Source organism: Onychostoma macrolepis, chromosome 03, assembly GCF_012432095.1.
Source record: "Onychostoma macrolepis isolate SWU-2019 chromosome 03, ASM1243209v1, whole genome shotgun sequence".
Classification (NCBI taxonomy): domain Eukaryota; kingdom Metazoa; phylum Chordata; class Actinopteri; order Cypriniformes; family Cyprinidae; genus Onychostoma; species Onychostoma macrolepis.
In genome coordinates this window covers 372,059-394,121 of record NC_081157.1, presented here as the reverse complement: position 1 = coordinate 394,121, position 22,063 = coordinate 372,059, and the positions used below count along the sequence as shown (strand labels likewise).

Here is a 22,063-nt window from a genome sequence, read left to right as displayed (position 1 = left end):
CACCTCCACACTGACCCCTTTGATACTAGTAGGGGTCATTGGAGCCTTCAACCTCCTCAGATCCACCACCAGTTCCTTTGTCTTTGTCACGTTGAGTTGTAGGTGGTTACTCTCGCTCCAAGAGACAAAGTTATTCACCACAGCCCTATACTCACTCTCATCGTCACCAATAATACATCCAACCACAGCAGAGTCATCAGAAAATTTTTGAAGATGGCAGGTCTCTGTGCAGTAGGTGAAATCTGTGGTATAGAGGGTGAAAAGAAAGGGAGAGAGAACGGTCCTTTGTGGAGCCCCGGTGTTACTGATTATTTTGTCTGACCTACAACACCCTAGACGTACATACTGTGGTCTGCCAGTCAAATAGTCCACCATCCAGGACACTAGTGGGGCATCCACCTGCATTGCTGTCAACTTCTCAGCCAACAGAGCCGGCCTAATGGTGTCAAAAGCACTTGAAAAATCAAAAAACATGATTCTCACAGTGCTTGCCTGCTTGTCCAGGTGGGTGTAGACTCTGTTGAGCAGATAGATAATGGCGTCCTCCACTCCAAGGCGGGGCTGGTAGGCGAACTGGAGGGGATCCAGAAGTGGTTGGACCATAGGCCGAAGCTGTTCTAAAATGAGTCTTTCCAGGGTCTTCATTATATGTGAAGTTATAGCCACAGGCCTGTAATCCTTCAAGTCTCTAGGACGCAACGTCTTTGGAACAGGAACGAGGCATGATGTCTTCCACACCACAGGGACTTTTTGAAGACTCAGACTGAGATTGAAGACATGGTTAAGTACTCCACTTAACTGGGAGGCACAGTTTTTTAAGACCCTGGGGCTCACGCCATCTGGACCTGCAGCCTTGCCTGCGTGGAGTCTCTTCAGCTGTCTTCTCACCTGCTCAATGGTGAAAGTCAGTGTTGAAGTAACAGGTGGGGGAGGTACACAAATAACTCCCAAGTGATAATGCTCAGCCAAGGGGTCGGGGAACAAGGTGTGAGCAATGCCATCCAAATGAGCTGTGTAGGGAGAGAGGGAGGTAGGGTGAATTGTGGTATCTGTGTCAAATCTGTTGAAAAACTGATTCAGCTCATTTGCCCTTTCCACACTTCCATTAACTCCTCCATTACTGTTTGGCCTGTAACAAGTGATGGTCCTCATGCCACTCCACACCTCTCTCGTGTTCTGTTTCTGAAGTTTCCACTCCAGCTTCCTCTTATACTTCTCCTTGGCTTCCCTGATTTTTATTCTCAGGTCTCTCTGTATGGCTCGCACCTCTTCCTTGTTACCCGCCCTAAAAGCCCTTTAATTTAAAATATCTTTAATATCCTTAGTTACCCATGGCTTATTGTTAGGGTAACAGTTTACAGTCCTAGCTGGGACAATAGTGTCCACACAGAAGTTAATGTATCCAGTAATACACTCTGTGAGCCCATCAATGTCCTGGCCGTGGGTTTCACAGAGTGCCTGCCAGTCAGTCACCTCAAAACAACCCTGAAGTATCTCATTGGCTTCGTTAGTCCATCTCCTCACAATCTTTGAAGTTGTGGGCAGACGCTTTACAAGAGGCACATAACAGGGGGAGAGGTAAATCAGGTTGTGATCAGACCTGCCCAATGGGGGGAGGGGGAAAGAGCAGTAAGCATCCCTCACATTAGCATACAGCAGGTCTATTGTTCTTCCCTCCCTGGTGGGACAGTTCACAAACTGAGTAAAGGTAGAAAGACTTTTGTTCAAGTTGATATGATTAAAATCCCCCGAGATAGCAATAAATGCACTCGGGTACTGAGTCTGTATCCGGGCTATTGCAGAGTAAATAGTATCACATGCCGTACTGGGGTTAGCAGAAGGGGGAGTATAAACAATAACCATGACAACATGAGAAAATTCCCTAGGCAAATAATATGGACGTAGTCCAACAGCACACAGTTCAACATCAGAGTTGCAAAAGCACTCCTTCACCGTGATGTGAGCTGAATTACACCACCGGTTATTAACAAACACGGCAAGCCCCTCCTTGCGCTTACCGCTCCGGTGCAGTCCCTGTCCGCACGGACCGTATGGAATCCGTAACTGTTACGTTGTCATCAGGTATATCCTGGTGCAGCCATGTCTCCGTAAAGCACATCAAACTACACTTCCGGTATTCCCTCTGACTCCGCGACAATGCTGTCAGTTCATCCATCTTATTCGCGAGGGATCTCACGTTCCCCATGATGATAGAGGGGAGACACGGCTTAAACTTTCTCCTCATAAACCTCCGTTGTTTCAAAGCCATCCTCTTCCTCCGTAGCTTTTTATTTCCTCTGCATCCCCTATGTGTCTTGCGCCAACATTCAGGAGGAATTTCACCTGGTGTTTTCTCTAAGGCGATAACCGTCTTCAGATTCATCAGCTGATCCCTGGTGTAAACAATGCACGCAGCTGAAAGTCGCATCTCAACGCTGACAAACGTTGTGCAACAATACACAAAAAACACCAAGTCCTACAACTTTCCTGTTGGCATGTGGTAGGAAAGAGGAAAACACTATCCAAAAAATAAAAATAATATTAATAAAAAAAGTAACATAGAAGAAATAAAAACAATAAAACATAAAAGTCGGGAGCGTCAGTAACAGGCAGCACACGATCACACGCATGCGCACAATACGTAAAAAAGAAAGACGTAATAACAACAATCTACCCGAGAGCGTAGATGGCGAAATGGCAGCGTTGACAAGCGCTTATGTGAGGGAGTTATGAGATATCCACAATTATAACGTTAGTTTAAACAAGTTTAAAGACAGTGTTATCGGTCATAACTTCTGGTGAGAAATAGTGCCGACACTGGACGAATATTTTTATCAAAGCAGGAAGTATAGTTTGAAAATCTGCGCGTTTGGCTGTAGCTACTCATAAACTGAGCCGCTTAAGACAAGAGCACAAAACCACACACAATGATGTAAAAATACGTGGTTTTGGTGAGTTACCTCATAAACACAGTCTTAAATCAGTTATAAAATCCTAAATGACCGTAAAGAGTTGGGAGAAAATTGGATGTCACATCCGCATCATGTGCATCAGGTTTTATTAAAGAAACAGCGCTGCTTTTAAAGTGAAACCTGCTGTAGGCTGCTTGATATAAATCAAAGAACTAAAGAAAAAGAGAAATCACTTGACTGCTCTGCTTGCTGATTAACTTTTGTAGCTTGAATAAAGAATAAATCAATATAGTTTATGCATACAATTTATAGTTTATGTGAAAATTGTTTTAAGTTTACTTATAAAAAGTTATATTTTTCATTAAAAATAATATAACATTTAAATTATACTGTAATATTAAATGGATATAATTAGTGGCTAAAATTAAAGGGAAAAAATTGATTTAATAGAGACAACAGTAACATTATTTGTATCAATGATACTTCTTCATTAACAATAGGCTAGTAAAAAGATGCCATTAAACACATATTTAAAATATACCATCTTTATGTTGTTTCTATATTAATTTGGAAGTTCAGTGTGAAAATATGACAACACAAATATATTAATATGCATTTAGTCACATTATTTGAATTAATTGCAGAAATTTTAATTTTTTTATTGAATGGCAGACAGCACTAATGTTAACCTGGTAACACTTTATTTTAGGGTCTCTTAACTAGTTGCGTATTAGCATGCATATTACTAGAATATTAGCCATTTATTAGTAGTAATTAAGCACATATTAATGCCTTATTCTACATGACCCTGTTCTACATCCCTAATCCTACCCAATACCTAAACTTAACAACTACCTTACTAACTATTAATAAGCAGCAAATTAGGAATTTATTGAGGGAAAAGTTGTAGTTAATAGTGAGTAAGTGTTCCCTATTCTAAAGTGTTACCGTTAACCTTTTATGTTACTGTTGGTAATATTAGTTCATTTTACAGCTGAATATGCATTTAAATTTAATATCCAATTTTATAGGCCCCCCAAAAAAAGATCAGGACAGCCCCCCACATCCTTGGCCCCCTTCAAATGTTCAATTCGATAATCCGGCCCTCAAATGAAGTTAATTGAATAGCCCTGCTCTAGGGTTTACAGTGAATGGTCCGAAAAAGAGAAAACATCCAGTGAGCGGCAGTTGTGTGGACGAAAAATGCCTTGTTGATGTCAGAGGTCAGAGGAGAATGGGCAGACTGGTTAGAAATGATAGAAAGGCAACAGTAACTCAAATAACCACTTGTTACAACTAAGGTATGCAGAATACCATCTCTGAATGCACAACATGTCGAACCCTGAAGCAGATGGGCTACAGCCTGAGTATTGTTGCTGACCATGTCCATCCCTTTATGACTACAGTGTACCTATCTTCAGATGGCTACTTCCAGCAGGATAATGCACCATGTCACAAAGCTCAAATCATCTCAGACTGGTTTCTTGAAAAATGAGTTCACTTTACTCAGATGGCCTCCACACTCACCAGATCTCAATCCAATAGAGCACCTTTGGGATGTGGTGGAACAGGAGATTCACATCATGATGCAACAGCAACTGCATGATGCTATCATGTCATTATGGACCAAAATCTCTGAGGAATGATTACAACACCTTGTTGAATCTATGCCACGAAGAATTAAGGCAGTTCTGAAGGGGATCCAACCCCGTACTAGCAAGGTGTACCTAATAAAATGGCCAGTGAGTGTACATACTCAATGAATCTCCAGAATTTCACAACATGCTGCAAGGCAATCTCCAGAGTCCTCCACAGAGTACAGTTGTACCTCAACCAATTGTGTGTCAGATGCCAAGGTGCAGCCATCCACCTTTCAAAAGACAACACAACCTAACAGAACATTTCAAGAAAGACCATGGCATTTCTGTGTGTGATCACAAAGAAACAACTGGGGTAGCACTTTATTTCGATAGTCCACTTCAGACATTCTACTAACAGTAAGTAACTTTGCAACTACATGTCAACTAGCAGTCATTAGAGTATTAGTAGACTGTCTGCTTAATATCTTCTAACACTTTATTTTGATGGGTTCACAACATACAACATACTGAGCATTAGAAACTGCAAGTATATGTCAACTTACTCTACTAACCCTAAACCTACCCTACTGAGAGTTAGTAGACATGTAGTTGCAAATTAATGAGAATTAGTTGACATGTAGTTACAAAGTTACTTATAGTTAGTAGAATGTCTAAAGTGGACTATCGAAATAAAGTGTAACCAAAACTGGTGCCAGTGCTATTGAACAACACCGAGAAGAAGACTGTGTTTTCAGTTATCACAGTGCCTTCTTAAAGATGGGGCTTTTGGAGCATGACTTCCAAGACTCTGTGAGAGAGGGGGATGTAAAAAGGACCTGCCACCTTTGGAAATGTAAAATGCTTCATTTTAAAGAGGCCCAGAGACACAAGTACAGCTTGGAGGCACTAAAATTACAATTTGACATTCAAGCAATGCAGAGTCCACCAGTGGCCCACAGAATGATGTGGAACAGAACTGTAAATGTAACTGGGGGTGCTGGCAAAAATGTAGCATTGGATCTGAATTGCGAGCATTATTTACATGACACAAAGGATGCAATCTCACATCTGGGTGCGAATGTGAATTTTCAAACTGCACAACAAATCAGTAGAACACTTCAAAGGCAGAGAAAGTTAATGGACAATTTTGATGCAGATGTTCAGAGTCCATAGTCTGGGAAACACACAATGGCATCCAAGAAAGAAGACATCAGTGCGATGGTCGCTGTACTGAAAGAACAAGAAATCTATAAAATCACACCTGGTAGATGTTATGCTGCCTTCCCGTCATTTAATGGCAATCCGCTTCACAAGCTTACATCCGCTGGCTGGGAGCACAAGAGAAAATGTCCTCGCTCTCGATTAGTCCAAAAAAAAAACATCCTGACCTAGAACATATAGACATGGGGTGCAGAACAATTAAAGGTTACTTAGAGTTTGGATCTGGTCGCATAGGTCGCATATTTTGTTTGTATTTTTGAATCTACATTTCTTTGAAGGGGTAATGTAGTGATTTTTGCTTTCGCCAACCTAAGGAGGCGAAATGGTGTAGTGATGGGTACTCGCATCACCAATGACGTTATGATATTTGGATCACGTGTCACTTAAGGTGTGGTTATGAGTACATCACATAAGAAAGATTGGTGGGATCTCTAACTTGTAGAACCTCTTTCTGTATCATCAACACAAGGAAGACACAAGTGTAATAAAATAGAATTTATTAACAAAAAATAGACAAGAGTAATCAACAACTACTAAACGAATACCATAAATGAAATAGTAATAAAGGGCATAAGATGCATAAAATGCAAGTGATTATGTTGGGTGTTGCAATGTCAGAGCTACGTTGTCTGGGAAGATAAACTGTTGCTACTCTGAAAGAAATAAGGTGAAGGACCTTATTATGCATCAAACAAATACATGAAAGATTTGCTATAAACTGCAATCAGCTATATAATATATAATGTAAATTAGAAAAATCATATACTGATAATATACAACAATGCCAAGGTCTCTGGAAGAGGTTTGGATAAGTGATAGTTACGTTCTCTGTGGTCGAGTGAGCAGTCCGGTGGCGGTGACTTCATCCACTGGTTGTGCTGGTAACAATGCAGGTGGGAAAGGAGCAGGAATCTGTTTCGACAGCCTTGAACACGAAGCGCTGGAGGATGCTGATCTCCTGGAGCACCAAAGGGTCCTAGAATCTGGAACACGCCAATGTAGGTACAGAAGGTCCTTAGCCTGGAACACGCAAGCCAAGGTACCTTGGAGTGAAGGCTGGCTCGCTGGAGCTTAACCTCGTTACAGATGTCTGTTTGTCTTCTGCCTCTTTGGGCTAGAGACTCAGAACTTGGTTGATCTGTTAGTGTCTCACCCTTGCAGGCCGGAGACTCAGATCTGGTTGATCTGTTGCTGCCTTCCCTGTAACAGGCCGAAGACTCAGAACTAGGAGTGTCTTTTGGGAAAGTACCTTTATCTCTTTTCGATGAGGAGGAGATTGCAATCTGACGCTTCTCCATTTCCATGCTGATTTCCAATCAGTCTATTGGTGGGTGAAGGGCAGAAACTGTATTTGACCAATGAGAAGTCTTGTCCTTCCCGGGCTTTTTACCAAAGGTCTTCTTCTTGCCCTCTAAGAGGTGTCTGGCTGTTATCCTGGCATCTTTATCTGATGGCGTTGGACAGTTTGCTTATGTTAGTCCACCAAGATCCAATCAAAATGTAGCAAACCTTTGTCCACTATTGTGGTCAGAGAGGGCCATAAACGGGGCCCTGGAATTTGCTGTTCACTACAGTAATTTAGCTTCTATACGTGCTGTATATTTAAATACCAAAAGTAAACAAAAAGCATCTGTATTGTAAATACTGTAAACAAATGTAAATGTAAATAGTGTTTCTTTTTTTTTTTTTTAAGTTGATGCTGGATCTTAACTTATGGTACAATTGCATGTCAATTGCAATTTCGTTTTACATGTTTACAACTAATACATACTTCTACACTTTACACAAATAATGTGACCAGAATTTAATTAATAGCAATGACGAAAGTAAAAAATGTTTTTCTACACTTATGTAATGGAGCCGATGAGACGAGAGGCAAGCAGATCCAAGTGCAAGCTTTTATTAATAAACAGTCAAATCACAGGCAGGGTCAAACAACGGCAAACATGTATGGCAAAGACAAGGCAAAGAGTAGTCCTAGAGCAAGCGTGGGTCTTCAATCGGCGAACAATATCCAACAGGGCAAGGCAGAGAGATAATCCAGATACACAAGCAGTAGTCCAAGAGAGATGCAAACAGAGTCCGAAAGGGAAGGCAAAGGGTTAATCCAGGAAAAAGGCAAGAAACAAAACACTAGAAAACACACAAGGCAAGATTATGACAACAAACTGGGCTCCGTAGAGTAGCTATCACTTGGAAAGCGATAAACGCTATACAATACTCTGCAAAGAGGAAGTCCATGGTTTATGTAGGGTGTGTGATCAGAGCAATCAGCAGTGTGATCAGTGCAATCAGCTGTGTGTGTCATCAGTGCAGAGCAAGATAGCCGACCTCCACGGTGGAGCAGACGGAGCAGGAGCCCACCAGTGCGGAGCAGACCGGGCAGAAGACCTCCACGGCGAAGCAGACTGAGCAGGAGCCCACCAGTGCGGAGCAGACAGGGCAGAAGACCTCCACGCCGGATCAGAAGAACAGCACGATGGATCAGGAGAGCACCACAATGGATCAGGAACCCACAGCAGGGACTGGGACCTAGGGAAAACTGAGACACAAGAAAAAACATGCACAGACCCAAGGATTGAGGCAGGGAACATGGGAAGTCTATCAATATTTTCCCTGGTGGCATCTGAGCGGGCAGGTAGTCCATGACTAAATGCATTGGTTGGAAGGGGACAGACAAACTATTCATTAACGATTTCTTTGGCAGTGACAGGCAAGACAGACAGTTCACCATCAGCCACCATGGCTGGTTCAGAATGGGGCGAGAGTTCAGAGATGGCCTCCTCAGCCGATTCAAAGCAGGGCAAATCTTCAAAAGCGGCCTCCGTGGCCGTGACAGGGCAGGACAAGAGTTCAGGGATAGCCCTTCTGGCTGTGACAGGGCAAGATGAGGATTCGCAGACAGCCTCCATAGCCGTGACAGAGCAGGACGAGGAATCACAGACGGCCTCCATAGCCGTGACAGGGCAGGACAAGGAATCACAGATGCATACCATTGACACCTCTGGAGGTTCTACAATGGTAAACTCCAGACACAGGGAGAGTTCAGTAACGGTCTCTTTGACCGCAACACAACAGGCTGAGAGTACATTGCTGGGCGCTACCATCATACAAGGAGCTGAAGTGAGTGCCATTGCTTCGGAGAGCACAGCAGCGATTGTCACTACCCCAAGAGGTTCTGCAGCATCAGCCGCTACCTCTGGAGACATCACAGTGGACGTCGCTACCTCAGTTCTGTAGTGGTGTACGCAGCCCAAACGCAACACAAAGTGATCCCCATCATGGGAAATGAGAAAAGAGCCAGCACACAGAAAAGCATAGTCCATAAAATCCCTTAAACTAACATTAAACTTTCCTTCAGGTAACCATGACTTTACGGGCTCACTTTGACCGAAACGAAAAATGTCTTTTAATACAACCTCATCAAAAGGTACCTTACAGAAAACACACAAAATTGAGTGACGTACTCCTCAAATCCATTGAGTCTTGGTCAAGCAGCTGATTGAATGGGTCCATACCTGACCAGGGTCCGTTAGAAAAGCCGCTGGATCCTCGTGTGGCCGAGTATTCTGTAATGGAGCCGATGAAACAAGAGGTGAGCGGATCCAAGTGCAAGCTTTTATTAATAGACAGTCAAATCACAGGCAGGGTCAAACAACGGCAAACAGGTATGGCAAAGACAAGGCAAAGAGTAGTCCTAGGACAAGCGTGGGTCTTCAATCGGCGAACAATATCCAACAGAGCAAGGCAGAGAGATAATCCAGGTACACGAGCAGTAGTCCAAGAGAGGTGCAAACAGAGTCCGAAAATGGAAGTCAAAGGGTTAATCCAGGAAAGACAGGAAAGAATCAAAAATCACTAGAAAACACACAAGGCAAGACTATTGCTGCGTCCCAATGTGCCTACTTATACTACGCCCTTAAAGTATGTACTCTTTTGGTGAAGAAAAAGTACACACTTTTAAGTGTATAGTAGAAGAGTATGCAAGCTTTGGGACATACTATAACGTCACACAACTGCGTCTTTAACGGACGGTTCATGTCGCATCTGTTACACGCACCGTCACTGTAAACTGGCCTGTCAATCATCGTGTCACAGTTAACATCCTCCACATTTAATTTAATTTAACTTCTTACCATATTGGATAAAAAAGAAGTAGCTCGTTGATCTGCCAGTCACGGGTCTTTCATGCGGAGAACTCTGCTCATATTTTCTGCATAATGATGCATTTAAAAGTTAACGACCAAATGGATGTTTATAAAAGTTCACATTTCTGTTGCAGATGAAATAACACGGATAACAATAAATAAATAGTTTTTACCAGTTTAAATGTTGATTATTAGTAACTCTCAGACCCCTTTTTGTAAACCTCTCTACATAACGTTCGATCGCGCGCATCCGCCACGTTTGTAGTTTTTCTAACGCTTTTTATTCGTGTTTGTAGTTCTGGACCGAATCCTTCGCCAAAGCGCAATGGATTGTGGGCAATTTTAGCCATTAGAGTGTGCACGGATCCACACTTCAAAAATCGACCTGAAATATTAGACCATCCAGGGTCTTTTGGCATACTCTTTTCAACATACTATGCTTTGGGACACACTTATTGCAGTCTCACATAATATTTAGGATGGATAGTATGAACATTGGGACGCAGGGTATGACAGCAAACTGGGTTCCGTAGAGTAGCTATCACTTAGCAGTGTGATCAGTGCAATCAGCTGTGTGTGTCGTCAGTGCAGTGGTTGATGGGAATTGTAGTGCAAGATAATGTGAAAGTGTCTGTGTAGTGTGAGAGTCAATATGATGGAAGGGTGACCTCTGGTGGCAATCAGACGGAAAGCCACGAACCGGATTTGTGACAACTTATGTTTAAACCTTTATTTTTGTACTGAGAACTATTAATGTAGCAGTTTCATGATTGAAGAAAAGTATTTTCTCACCAGAAAATGAAAAAAATTCAATTAAATTAACCGAATGAAGGAAAAGTTATGTTTAATTAATAGTGGTACTGCTCAAAATTTGTTATCCTTTTTGATTGATAGTTATGATTATTTAAATGTAAACGGATTACCAGAATTACAAAGTATTAACATGTCTTAGGACAATATAATGAAATGAAGACATGCAGAATATGTAGGATTAATATATATATATATATATATATATATATATATATATATATATATATATTTTTTTTTTTTTATATAATCATTTATTGGGTACTGTCCCGAAATCCTAACCCATAAATTTCAACTTATGAAAATGATATTGAAATCATTTTTGTATTTTTTCCATTGTTGTTTTTAAAATAATCTTAGAATTTTAAAAATAAAAATATTTATTTAATATTTTCTTTGTAAATTATGAAACTTTATGTAGCAAAATGTAACAAAATGTGCCCCACATTTTTCATGTCACTACCGAAACAGTATGTTTTAGTCCATTGTCTGAGTCTGATTTTAACTAAACCCATACATTTATGATCAGGAAATATTCCTGTGTCCCTCTCTGATAGCTCACAAGGTGTGAGTAGATAGGTCTCATCATTTTAAGGTAAATGTGTTCAAAAGTAAAAAAAATCTGTGTGTAACTTTAAGGAACGTCACTACCGAACACCTTTTTTCGGCAATTAAACACACTTTTTTGGGAGTTATTCCATAACATTTAGTTTTTACATGTGTACCACTGTTCAGAACTGTGCTAGCTAACCATGTGCTGATTAGCATCTTTGAGCTAGGTTCAAAAGTATCTAAAACTGTCACTACCGAAAAATGTCATTATTGTTTTGATAGTGACAAAATGGAAAACATAATCCTCAAATTTGGAGGAAATAAACACAATATTAGTACAATTATGCAAATGTTTTTATTTTTTTATTATTATTATTATTATTTCAGTATGTTTTAGTTTGTGACTTAAAGTTCTGTAATGTAATGTGGTCGCTACCAAAGCATTTCTGTCACTATTGAAAATGTGCAGTCATTACAGAAATATGGGATATTTTGTCAAAAATTAAGTATATTGAATTATCAACTGAGATGTTATGATAGTTTTTGGTTCAATGTATATTCAAACTAATGAATCCTTAAGTTTGAAATCAGTATGATCAACTTTTTGCCTTTTACAAAGAAAAACTGGATTCAAAATACAACAAATCTCATAAATTATATTTAAAAGAATTAAAAATGTAATTGTTATTGATTTTTCTCTGAAAACCTAAGTAACAGGCTGGATGTACATTAACCTTACAAAGCATATCATAGAAGATCATATATTTTGTCTAGAGCTTCATAATTAGGATGAGTTCAGTTCATGAGGATTTTTATTGAGATCTTTTTTAGCAAGTCATTAAATCACTCGAGACTTGACTCTGACTCCAGCGATGAAGACTTGTGAACATCGCTGTGTGGTACCTCCACTGCATGGATCTTCATGTGTATCTTCAGGTGACTTTTAATAGAGAAACTCTTTCCGCACTGATCACATGTGTGCAGCTTCTCTCTGCTGTGGATCTTCTCATGTGTTTTCAGATGTCCTGACTGACTGAATGTTTTGTCACAGTATGAACACTTGTGAGGTTTCTCTCCAGTGTGGATCCTCTCATGTGTTTTCAGATGTCCTGACTCTCTGAATCTCTTGTCACAGTGTGAACACTTGTGAGGTTTCTCTCCAGTGTGGATCCTCTGGTGCAGTTTTAAAGAGCCCGCTGTAGTAAAAGTCTTGTCACACTCAAAGCACAAGTACTCTCTCACACCAGTGTGAGTTTTCTGATGTACATGTAAACTCCCCCGCTGTGAAAAACTCTTTCCACATTCAGAACAGGAATGTGGCTTCTCCTTCGTATGAACTGCCAGGTGTTTCTTCAGGTCTGATGACCAATGAAATGTTTTGCCACACTGACCACATACGAACGGCTTTTCTCCGGTGTGGATCCTCATGTGAACATTAATCGTTCCTTGTTTTGTGAAACTCTTCCCACACTGACCACAAACGAATGGCTTCTCTCCGGTGTGGATCATCATGTGAACATTGAGAAGATATTTGAATGTGAAACTCTTCCCACACTGTTCACACGTATGTGGCTTTTCTCCGGTGTGGATCCTCATGTGTACTTTAAGATGTGTTGGTTGCGTGAAGCTCTTTCCACACAGATCACACGTGAACGGCCTCTCGCCGTTGTGAACTCTCATGTGACCCTCAAGACTATGTTTATTTGTGAAACTCTTTCCACACTGAGTGCAGGTGATAGATTTATTAGCTTTTCTTTTCTTTAAAAATGTCTTTTTCGTCTTTGAGCGACTCGGAGGTTTTTCTCCAGGTTTGTCATGATGCTCCTCCTCCACTTCACTCAGTTCTTCACTCTCCTCGCTCTCTTCCATCAGCTCTGAAATAAAAAAAATCACTTTAAATAAACTAATATTCAAAGAGCGAAATATGAAAGTGATTATTGATGTAATAGCAGAAACAAGACAGCTGCTGTAAAACATAATAATCATTCTGGTGTGTTTTTATGAATTAATTGCATGAATGAGGTACATTGACATTTCAGTTATTGTTTTCAAAACATTTTAGGCACAAATTAAATATTGTTGTAGTGAGAACTATCAATCATCTAATGTTAAGTTAAAGGGACCAAACAGATCTCGTCCCCATTTACTTCCATAGTAGGAAAAATAGTAGGAAAAATAAATACTATGGTAGTCAGTGGGGGATATCTGTTTGGTTCCTGACATTCTTCCAAATATCATCCTTTGAGTTCAGCAGAACAAAGAAATGTATACAGGTTTGGAGCAACCTGAGGGTTAGTAAATGATGACAAAATTTTCATTTTTGGGTGAATTATCCCTTTAAGTTATTCCTTCAACCCTGTCAGACAGTCTGGAAGTCCATTTACTTCATACAATTAGCTGTTTATTGCTTATTGCTTAAAAAAATATAACAAAACACACAATGTTGTATCCAACATACTGAATAGTTATATATATTCATAGAAAACCCATTAAGTGCAAATCTGTGTATAGTTATTCTGTAGTCAGTTGTTATATTAGTTGTGTTATTCTGACCTGTACTTAATAAAATACTGTATCTAAAAGAATACCATACTTAATTTTATTAGGCTACTTTAACTGATTATAAAGTTGTTCTTGCTGACAAATGGGTAAAAGCTAGTGTTTTGAAGTATAGTATCAAAGTATAGAGATTTAAATGGACAATTAATGAGTATTTTTATGTCATCAAATCATTCTTCTTCTAAATATGCCTGAAAAGTTTTTATTTCTTTTTGCTACATGAACCCATTTTTGTCTTTGACTCGTATACTAATTAACCAATGTAAACATTTATATCTGTGTATCATAAAGCAACTGAAGCTAATCCACAATTTTTTATTTCTAATTCTAACATTATTCTGTTTCTTCATTAAAATAATGGTAGATATCTAGAAAAGTAGTAAAGGACTGTGAGGAAAGCATCGGGAAGCATCAAGACAGAAATAAATCTACATATTTGTAAGCAACAAATACCTTCAGTCTGTTGACACCAATGACATTAGCTTGAAGTGGCCATTTACAGGAGATCTGAAGACATCAGCATAATAACTGAGGTGAGAACAGGAACTATTGTCATGAAATAAAGAGTGTTTTCAGCAGCTGTTAATATTGATGAGCCTCAGACGATCAACACTCATTCAACAAGACATTCAGGATCATCAGCAGATCATCTCACTTTATTCTGAGTGTTTGCTCTTAGAAACACATTATTTGAGTCGGGATATATGCTAAAAGAGTTCCACTGAAAGATAATACTGTTATAAGTAACACAATATGACATAAACAATACAAAAATAAACACTAACTCATCTTCATTAATCACTCCAGCTAAATTACTACAGCAGCATCTCCATATGTATCTAACCTAAATATAGTTTGATTTTCTAAGTACATTAACTGCAATAAAGTAATGATAACTTAAATGTTACCCAGATAGCATGTAGTAATCGTCCCGAGCTCGGCTGCCCTTCAGCACCTGCGGCTCAGACTCGGCATCGGTGAGTGTAATCCGGGCTGATTGTGGCCCGCAGCTCGCTCTCGCGCATGTGTTTGTGCTGCAGCTTTAAAGCACTGGCCCGAGTCTGGCTGCAGAGTCTTACAGTGCATTCAGGCTCTACATTTTTTTTATCAGTATGTGGGTTTCCTGGAAATTGAACCCATGACCTTTTGCGCTGCTAACACAATTCTCTACCGCTGAGCCACAGAAACAGGTATCAGAAACAGAAAATATGGTATCATCGAGGGAAAAAATTGGTAAGATGATGCACTTATTTTCGAGTACGTTATGTTGTAGGCGCTCCGTACTTTCGGATGTTAACAGCGCGAGCGCAACTTGCTTACTAAGAAATTCCTGTAAGCCTAAGTGCTTATTAACACTAAAGTAAAAACAATAACGTAGCTTTAAAAGTCGTTTTAAAAATGAACTTAATATACACATGCAAATAAACAGTAGTTGTTTGTTGCCTTTTTAAGTTGGTTATAGCCAGTTTTAAAAAGGCGACAAAACTATTTATTTGCATTTGTCCACTCGGTTTTTAAAACTTTTAAAAACAACTTTTAATGCTACTTTAGTGATTTTACTAGGCCTATAGTTTTTTTATTATTATTTTTGTTTTGACAATAGCGTGAGCGACTTGCATAACAATACTGTGATGTATTTCCGTTGTAGGTGGCTACTGATTGGACGAACGTCCGATAAAGCTGAAACCACCAGGAAGTTCAGTTTTTCACAATGCTTTTGGATTCATGTCACGGCTGGTGCGTGGTGATAGCCAATCAATCATATCTTATATGCACTGATTAAGCTGTAATTTGCGCATGTGAAACTGAACTTCTGGAGGCAGAATATTGATATTCTTAATTGGTTATAAATAGTTACACATTCTGATTTAATGGTAATGTAACAATATTTTCGGTCAAATGTTATGATTGTTTAATGAGGGTCAGTGAGGTCATTTTGCAGCACATCACAGAGACAAAAGATGGCAATGGCAGACTGTTTCACTATGAACGTGTGAATAGGCATGTTATCATTAGAGTTGCTAATAGTCCATTACAAGCTGTAAACTGCTGATACATTTTCAACATACTTGAGCTTTCCAGACTTTACTAATTGCTTCACAAACTGCTGAAACGGTTTGCTGTTAATGGCTTTTATCTGACTCTCAAGTAAACCAAAAATGGTCTGTGATTGTCTAGTAATGTCTGTATGTTTTTGAATAGAATTTTTGAGCTTATGCTCAAGGGGTATAATGCTATTTATTTTGGGGGTTTTCTGAACTGTTATTATAAATGTTTTATATTGATTCTAGTGAAGATAAACATTTTTAATACTCTTGTTTTTTTGACCATCTATGACAAGATCATTTTGGGCTTATGGTTGCATTAACAGCTCTTCTGTCAGTCTTGCGTAGTATGCACCCAAACCTTACAAAAGATGCTCGAACGCTGCTTAATATATAGAATAGAACAAATATGTGGAGGTTCTTTCCACTATTTTGGCATTCTTAATACATTGTCAGGAATCCTTGATAAAATATTGCCCCAGCTACCAAACAGACATACACTGACATTGCAGTTGAATTTTGATGGCATTTAATTGCACAAGAGTTCAAATATGAAACTGTGGCCTATTTTAGGCTTATTACAAGGCATAACAAAAAAATCCTTTTCTAATAGCGATATTTGGTGGCATTTCCAAACCAAAAAATATTGTCTGAGTAAAAGCTTAGTTGAAGAAGTTAAGAGCCTGCAGTCAGGCTTTATTTTCAGAGGAAAGGAACTATTTCTCAGTTCTGTTGTTTGTGATGCACCTGCTCATGCACATGTTAAGGGTGTTAAGTCTCATACTGGTTATTCGTCATGTGATAAATGTATACAGTCTTGATATAAACATGATATCATGGTTCCCTCATGATTATGTGCATTTAGACTGTCTTGGTGTGATGCGTAGGTTATTAGATCTATGGACCAGTGGTCCTCTCAAGACTCGCTTGCCATCACATAAAGTACTCAAATTATCTCAGAACCTACTCTCCCTTAAGAATTATGTCCCATCTGAATTTGCTCGTAAACCATGGTCAACTGAAGAGAAAAATCGCTGGAAGGCAACTGAACTAAGACCGTTTTTACTCTACGCAGGATCTGTAGTTCATCATGATGTTGTAAGCACTCCTGTTTACAATAACTTTATGCTTCTCTCAGTTGCAATTTCTATTCTTACTGAGCTTTTGTGCAGCTCTTTGTGTAGCTCTATGGCAAGGAATATGTGGTCTATAATGTGCATGGCCTTGTTCACTTAGATGATGTGAAATGTCATGGTCCAATTGACAACATTTCTGGATTTCCTTTTGAGAATTATTTAGGTCAGTTAAAAAGATTGGTACGACGGCCATGTTGCACAAATTGTATGCAGGATATCTGAAATATCTAGTGGTGGTTCAAAGACTGACATTTCTAAAAGTTATGTCCGAAAAGAGCATTGTGATGGGCCTATTTTGCCGTTTGTTAAAGGAGCTGTGAGACAGTACAAAGAAATTTATTTTCCTGATTTTTGTCTAAAGGTTTCAAAAGGCAATAACAAAATCAAACAATTATACTGAAAAAAACTAAATCAAAATAAAACGGATAGATGGCCTAGCAAAAGCACAAAGTCACAACGATTGGCCCAAATGAACCGCCAAACAGCGAAACCGTAAGCAATGATGTACAAAAGGTCCGTAGTCAAAACAAAACCAAAAATGCCTGTAAGCAAAACAGCGGAGTCACATGTAGTATCTTCAACGAGAGATCAACTTAGAGATTGTGATGTTCCATTCCCCCCTTTACAGTTAGGGTTGAACGAAGACCAACGCAAAACTATATGGTTACTCCAACAAGTGTCATGACTCAACGTACCAGACAGCTCTCACGCACCCGCTTGTGTCACCATTACTGTAGGCAAACTCCGCCACACACTCTCCGCAATGCCGATGCCACCAGCCCCACTCTAAATCAGACTGAACACAGTGAGGAGCGGAAAGGGGAACGCCAGGAAGAGGAGAACTCAGAATCAACCGGACACCACACTACCCCGCAAAATAAGAATCCTTAAGTACTGCTTACATCTCATTGGTCCACCAATCACCTCCAAACCGGGCCAAAAGTAGATAAAACACTTACCCTGCTACAAGAAGATTAAATGACTACCCAGTTGATTCTTGCAGGCTTGGAGCTTATCTTGTGTTTCAGATCTTTCTCAAGAACTTAAATGTGCAAAAATTGACGAGTCTCTTAAAAAATATGTCATACTTCCTTCTCAAGAAAAGTTTGTTTGTCTACCATTAATGCATTTAAACTGATATCAACAGCAATTGTTTATAATAGTGTACATTTATTTATACATAATACACCTAAAATACACTTCAAAATTGTGGAGTTCATCGAGTCATCTGAAGTGGAAGTTGTGCCATCTTCATGGGTACAGAACGGTGCATATGCTTGGCCATCTTACTAATCTGTGGCTAAGATTCATAAGGCTGTCACACTGCGAGAATCGCCTACACAACCTTCAGGGTGCGGATTATTTACACTACTGGTATTTTAACTATTAAAATGAACTTTGATAGCATTTCAGGATTGTTACTTTTTTGGGGGGAGGTTAACAGCAATGTGATGTTTCATAGACACGTATGAGGAAGCTCAACTCAAACTTCCACAGGCAACTGTGATGTCTGACTCACAGACAGATGATGATGACGACGATCGCCCGTCATACACCAAAAGACAGGACAGGTTTGTTTGCAATTATTATTATTTTTAGTTTTTCATATTAACTGTGTAGTTAACCACAAAATGAAAAGTCTTTCAGCGAAATAAGGATGAATAGATGATTACAGAACTTTTTTAAAAACATTTTTGAGTGAACTACTTCTTGTATGTGAATTTTATGTAGTGTGACACGTGTCCCGAGCCGTCATCAGCGTCGCCCTGGCAACAAAGCGTGCACACCTGCACCACGCATCACCGGCAGACCGGTCACACCTGGAGCTGATCAGACACCGCCCTTTATAAGCCACCTTTCACGCACACTCTGGTGAGTTCTAGAGAAGCCTCCGCATCTAATGTTGTTTTCTCTCCCCCTCACCAGAAGGCAGCGTGTGACCAGTCCCGCCGAACCACGGAGCACTGCACTGATCCACCACTTCGGAGACACGAGAGGGCTGAACCTGAACACTGCACGGAGCACCACGCCACGAACTCACCAAATTTCACAAATAAATCCACCCTCCGGGGTTTTTCTTGACACTTAACTGTCTCGTTGTCGTGTGTGATTCCTCACCCCCGCCACACTGGTGGAGAATGCGGGCCGGACGGTGAGGAATCACCGACAAATCACCCCTTCAGCACGTGGACTAAGCTGTGTTTTTTTTTTTGTTCTGTCTAGGCGGCCGCTCCTCCCCTCCCCGACATGGAAGAACTCCTCAAACATCTCACAGAGGTGAGCATCCGCCAGCAGCAAATCATATAGCATATGGCCTCCCGACAAGACGAGACAGCACGGGACAGCTGCCCAGCGAATCCCGCTCCCCGATCCCCGAGTGCGGGCGACCCAGCTTCTCCCTAAGATGACTGTCCACGACGACGTAGAACACTTCCTCCAAATGTTCGAGGCCGTCGCGCTCCGGGAGGATTGGCTGCAAGAGGAATGGGCCCGGATTATCGCTCCCCTTTTAACCGGAGAGGCGCAGCGAGCCTACTTCGCATTACCTCTGGAGAGGGTCGACTCGTATGAGGAGCTAAGGAAGGAAATCCTGCCAAGAGTGGGTCTGTCCCCTATAAGCGCGGCTCAACTGTTCCAGGACTGGGAGTATAAGCCTCGCCTACCGGCCCGGATCCGGGAGGTTCCCCAGGCCTCCACCGGGTTTACCCCCTTCGAGCTGCTGTTCGGTCACCAGCCTCGAGGACTCCTGGACATCGCGAGGGAAGCCTGGGAACAACAGCCAGCCGCCTTCCGATCCACGATCGAGCACGTGCACGACATGAGGGAGAGGATAGACAGAGTGATGCCATTAGTCCGGGAACACCTCGCCAAGGCCCAACAAGCCCAGCAACGTCACTACAACCGGGCAGCCCAACCACGGGAATTTCAGCCTGGGGACCACGTGATGGTGTTGGTCCCCACCGCCACTTGCAAGTTCCTGGCCACCTGGCAGGGGCCATACACAGTTACCGAACGAGTCGGGCCAGTCACCTACCGGATTCGCCAGCCCGGTCGCCGACGGGAGGAACAACTCTACCATATTAACCTCTTGAAACGGTGGGTTGGGAACCGGACGGTTGTTGACGTCAACCCCCATCTCTCGGCTGCCCAGAAGACGGAGCTTCAACATCTGGTCAGTCAGTTCTCCGATGTGTTCTCACCCCTGCCCGGGCGGACCAACGTCCTCCACCACGACATCCGCGTCCCGACGGGGACCATCGTGAGGCAGCGGCCCTACCGTGTCCCGGAGGCTCGGCGACACGCAATTGAGGATGAGATACAGGAGATGCTGAGGTTAGGGGTAATTGAACCATCTCGGAGCCCATGGTCCAGCCCGGTCGTCATGGTCCCGAAACCGGACGGCACCCTCCACTTCTGCAATGACTTCCGACGTTTAAATGAGGTCTCAGAGTTTGACAGCTACCCTATGCCCCGCGTAGACGAGCTGATTGACCGTCTGGGGAGAGCCCGGTTCATCTCCACCCTTGACCTCACTAAGGGATATTGGCAGGTCTCACTGACCGAGAGTGCAAAACCCAAGACCGCCTTTTCGACCCCCAGTGGCCACTGGCAGTACCGGGTTCTCCCCTTCGGCCTACACGGGGCCCCCGCCACTTTCCAACGTCTGATGGATATCCTACTGCGGCCCCACCAGGCCTACGCGGCGGCCTATCTAGACGATGTCATCATACATGCGGAGAGTTGGGAGGAACACCTCGAACGGTTGCGGAGGGTGCTCATGGAGCTTCGTCGGGCTGGACTGACTGCCAACCCCCGGAAGTGCCACCTGGCCCTCTTCGATGCCAAATACCTGAGTTTCCAGGTGGGACAGGGTGTCGTCCGACCCCAGGACAAGAAGGTGGCCGCTATCCTCTCAACACCAGTTCCAACAACCAAGACTCAGGTACGAGCCTTTTTGGGGTTGGCAGGGTATTACCGCTGTTTTATCCCTAACTTCTCCTCCTTAGCTGCTCCCCTGACAGACCTGATCCGGAAGGGGCAGCCCAAGAAGGTCATTTGGAGCCCGGAGACGGACCAAGCATTCCGGCGAGTGAAGGCGGCACTCACAACCGAGCCCATCCTACGGGCCCCGGATTTCGGCTGCACCTTCCTGTTACAGACGGACGCCTCCGACACCGGGTTGGGAGCCGTCCTCTCCCAGGTGATAGACGGCGAGGAACACCCGGTGGTCTACATCAGCCGGAAGCTGGCCCCCGCTGAACGTCGCTACGCCACGGTTGAGAGAGAAGTGTTGGCCGTTAAGTGGGCAGTCCTGGAGCTCCGATATTACCTCCTTGGGCGGAAGTTCACCCTCCTCACGGACCACGCTCCCCTGCAGTGGATGGCCCGGGCTAAAGATACAAATGCACGAGTGACGCGATGGTTCCTGGCGCTCCAGGACTTCCACTTCGACGTACAACATCGGGCGGGAATGGCCAACGCGGACGGACTCTCCCGTGGCTGGGCAGCTTTCGCAGGTCTGTCAGGGTTCACCTCCCGCCCACCCCCATCATCCCCGTTGTGTAGGAACACCAGGACAACGCTTGGGAGTGTGACACGTGTCCCGAGCCGTCATCAGCGTCGCCCTGGCAACAAAGCGTGCACACCTGCACCACGCATCACCGGCAGACCGGTCACACCTGGAGCTGATCAGACACCGCCCTTTATAAGCCACCTTTCACGCACACTCTGGTGAGTTCTAGAGAAGCCTCCGCATCTAATGTTGTTTTCTCTCCCCCTCACCAGAAGGCAACGTGTGACCGGTCCCGCCGAACCACGGAGCACTGCACTGATCCACCACTTCGGAGACACGAGAGGGCTGAACCTGAACACTGCACGGAGCACCATGCCACGAACTCAACAAATTTCACAAATAAATCCACCCTCTGGGGTTTTTCTTGACACTTAACTGTCTCGTTGTCGTGTGTGATTCCTCACCCCCACCACAGTAGCTATATTTCATTGATCTATTACAACCTGTGAGTTTTGCTGTGGCACTATTCTAAAATGTTTGTTTGTTTTTTTTGTACATGTATCTGATATGGGCAAATAAAAGACACA

General features: G+C 42.3%; 1 protein-coding gene across 1 annotated transcript; it reads right to left on the bottom strand.

Annotated features, from left to right (window-relative positions):
- Window positions 1-12,066: 12,066 nt before the first annotated feature.
- LOC131537031 (zinc finger protein 239-like) lies at window positions 12,067-13,092 on the bottom strand. The gene is made up of 2 exons (XM_058770244.1): window positions 12,466-13,092; window positions 12,067-12,396 (listed from the first exon to the last, which is right to left on the bottom strand). The coding sequence occupies exons 1-2, from the start codon at window positions 13,090-13,092 to the stop codon at window positions 12,067-12,069; spliced, it is 957 nt and encodes a 318-aa protein (XP_058626227.1).
- Between the last annotated feature and the right edge of the window lie 8,971 nt (window positions 13,093-22,063).